At 37.2% G+C, this 3,117-nt stretch overlaps 1 protein-coding gene across 1 annotated transcript; it reads right to left on the bottom strand.

Moving 5' to 3' along the window:
* On the bottom strand, positions 1-2,888 carry LOC107822762 (uncharacterized). The gene is made up of 3 exons (XM_016649331.2): positions 2,432-2,888; positions 1,869-1,998; positions 1-418 (listed from the first exon to the last, which is right to left on the bottom strand). Exons 1-3 carry the CDS (start codon positions 2,819-2,821, stop codon positions 210-212), a joined length of 729 nt encoding a protein of 242 aa, XP_016504817.2. The 5' UTR covers positions 2,822-2,888; the 3' UTR covers positions 1-209.
* Positions 2,889-3,117: the final 229 nt, after the last annotated feature.

The following is a 3,117-nucleotide window of genomic DNA, read 5'->3' as shown; positions in this document are numbered from 1 at the left end:
TTTACTCATTAACGCACAAGTTTATTATTCTAGAACAAGTCCCCCTAAAAACACAATTTACTGCACTATAGCAAAAGCTTCAAATTTCATTTGACCAAGCACCTTATACAGTACTCAACCTACAAAGCTTGGTCAAATTAGAACAAACCTTGTTGAACTAATGGACTTCAAATGCCTCTTGCAGTAGTTGCACAATAGCTTCGACAGAATTAGCTATCAATTGAAGTTGCCTTAATCTTACAAACGGGGATGGCCTCGTTCTTGCTTAAGAGCTTCCACGTCGGATGAAGATCGATATCATGCAGGGACACTTTGTCTTCAACATCTAGCTGACTTACATCAACCTCAATTTTTTGAGGTATATGCTCAGATGGGCACAAGAACCTTAGAGTAGGTCTTATCTTGTTTAAAGAGCCACCTGCTTTCACATTAAAAGCTAATAATCATCTTCATTGAAATTGCAATAATCATCTGCATGCCGGATTATCTCATGGAGTAATAAATTGCAAAAGGTAGCACAACACTGTTTCAAAGCATATTAAAGAGCAATAGTAATCTAGTCCAAGACAATCTATGCATTAAAGTTCTCTATTAACATTTGTAACAACTGACAAAATAACAAAAATAGCACGTCAAAGAAACTACGAAAATGATGGTACCATAATATTTCGAACAAAGAATTGCCATTAATTTCCACTTTCCAATGCCAAGACAACAAGTAGTATTTAAGTTAAGAAGGCAGTTAATTCATAGAATTTGGACAGAAAAGTTAATCTCATTAAACAAGATAACCCTTCCACATGTTGTTATTGAGAAGGCATGTTTTCTGAAGCATATACAAAACGGCTTTGGTAACGTATCTAGGTTTAAACCAAATTTAGCTTATCATGGGTTTCCATTAGAGAAAGTTCAGGCTTTGCAGTATCTTAAGTGAACTACTTGGAAAATTCTCGTTCACATATTTAGGAGTTCCTCTTATTATGTTCTAAGGATACAAAGATAGGAGCTTACTAACGCCAGAACATGAGTTTGAAATTAGACAAATACAGTAGAGTGTTATACTTGTTTTCTTTATAAGAATGTTATACTTGTTTTCTTTATAAGAGTATTAAACTTGTAGAGACCATCTGCTTCCTTCGATATTTAAGTTCAATGTTTTAAGCTGTTTGCTAAAATGCAGTTAATATCTCAATGGATTAAATGAAATACTCCCCTCGATACCCTTCAAGACAGCATATATGCCATGAGGTTGCAGAGTAATTAAATTCCTCAGTTTACCTGAGTATGATGCTCTTCCACGGTAATATTACCTCATAAGGTTATTAACAAAGAAACCAGTAAAAGTCCTCTCTTTCAGAAAAGGAAATAGGAGTTCTTGGATATTTGGACATGCTGGCTTTGCAGGTTCAAATCAGCCCATAGGTGTTTCTGATAATAATTGGCAATACTTTAGCAAACTACCACATATATACAGAAGCTCATATATAAAGTTACAAACTCAAAATGTTACAATATGTCACTCTTGTTCCATAACAATCATTGTTTGACGCTTTAAATTACGATTAATTTGAGATTGAGGTGTAATTGATTAGTTGGTTCCACAGAAACAAATGGCAAACAACTACATATAAAAAAAATAGTGTTCTGAAAGAATTCAAACAAGCATGTTTCACCATTTTCCGTTTTCATCATTCTATTACAAATGACACACTAGAGTATTTCAAAAAACAGTTTCCGAAATGAGATAGGTCCTAGTAAATACAAATGATTAACCTTTCTCAGAACAATATGCTTGTCCATAAGCAAAGTGAAAAGGAATTATGGAGAAAATAAAACATGGAGATACAAGGCGAAGAAAAAGACTAAACCTTTCTTGAGACCAGGGCACTCTTCCTCCCCTTTGAATACAACAGGCACGTCTACCTTTAATTTTGTTCCCTCTTCCGCCCATACGAAGACCAAATTCAATATCTTCCCGGTCTCTTCATCCCTATGAATCTATGTAAATAACAGAAAGAAACCATGAGTTAAAACTACCACCAAATACTATCCCTACGACAATCCATTTGCAACACTGCCAAATGATAGACATAACTCTAATTTTAAGACAATTTCCTAATTCAAATTCATTAATCTATTAAAATGTAACCTTTAAAGTACTTTTTTCTATCAAACTAATTCTTCAACCATTCCGGAGTAAATTTTTTTCTTAACAAGGTAGGGGTAGGGGTAAGGCTACTCGCTATCCTCCCCAGACCCACGGTGTGGTATAATACTAGGTATGTTGTTGTTGTCGTAGTAAGCGTATAAGTCAAACCAATATCTTAAACTCCGTACAAAGCCAAACACAGTCATATTAACTAGAACAAAGGGAGTAGCCGACTAGCACATTAACGAATGTACTGAATGAACACGAACAAGGATCACTTGCCTTAATGGGAAGCACATTTCCGGATTCAAGTAAAGTTGACGAACCCGAACCGGCCCGGATCTGAAGGGGAAAGGTCGTAGAATAGAAGAAAGGGAGATCAACCGACTTAAGGATCGTTTTTATCTGCTTCTTTTCAGTTGTAAGGAGGAACTTTCTAGAAACAGAACTTGCGGCCACAATAGAAGTAGGATCGTTAGGTTTTGATTGGACGTAGTTCTGTGAGAATACGACGGCCGGAATACGACCTTGGGCTCGGTCCCTGCTGGAAACTCTGTTTCCGGTGACCTCTCTAGGAATGGCTTGGATTGTGAAATAATATCTCCGGTTTGTTTCCTCCGCCGCCCTCCGAGCTCCGGCGGTGGTTGCCACCGCGCGCCACCATTTCGACATGATCTTCCTGTGAAAGCGCCTATGGGGAAATGAGTAGCTTCAGTTTGGAAAATCCGGGTTAGGGTTCTGTTGCATACAATTTGAAGGGTTTAAGCTTTCTGGGCTTTTGATGGGCTTCTGATTGAGTGTTTTCCCGACCTTTAATATGGACTATGACTTCGCTTAGGGCCTTAGGATAATAGGGAAGCCCAAATCTTCAGCCTTTGCATCAGATGTGGAATTTCTAGCAAATGAAAGTGCAACTCTCAATCCGTTCATACTTTAATGACTAGGTAAATATTCATTTTAGGTCAAAA

The sequence above is a fragment of the Nicotiana tabacum genome, chromosome 17 (genome assembly GCF_000715075.1).
Source record: "Nicotiana tabacum cultivar K326 chromosome 17, ASM71507v2, whole genome shotgun sequence".
Lineage (NCBI taxonomy): Eukaryota > Viridiplantae > Streptophyta > Magnoliopsida > Solanales > Solanaceae > Nicotiana > Nicotiana tabacum.
The sequence above is the reverse complement of the archived record's forward strand: the minus strand, read 5'-3'. Positions and strand labels throughout refer to the sequence as shown.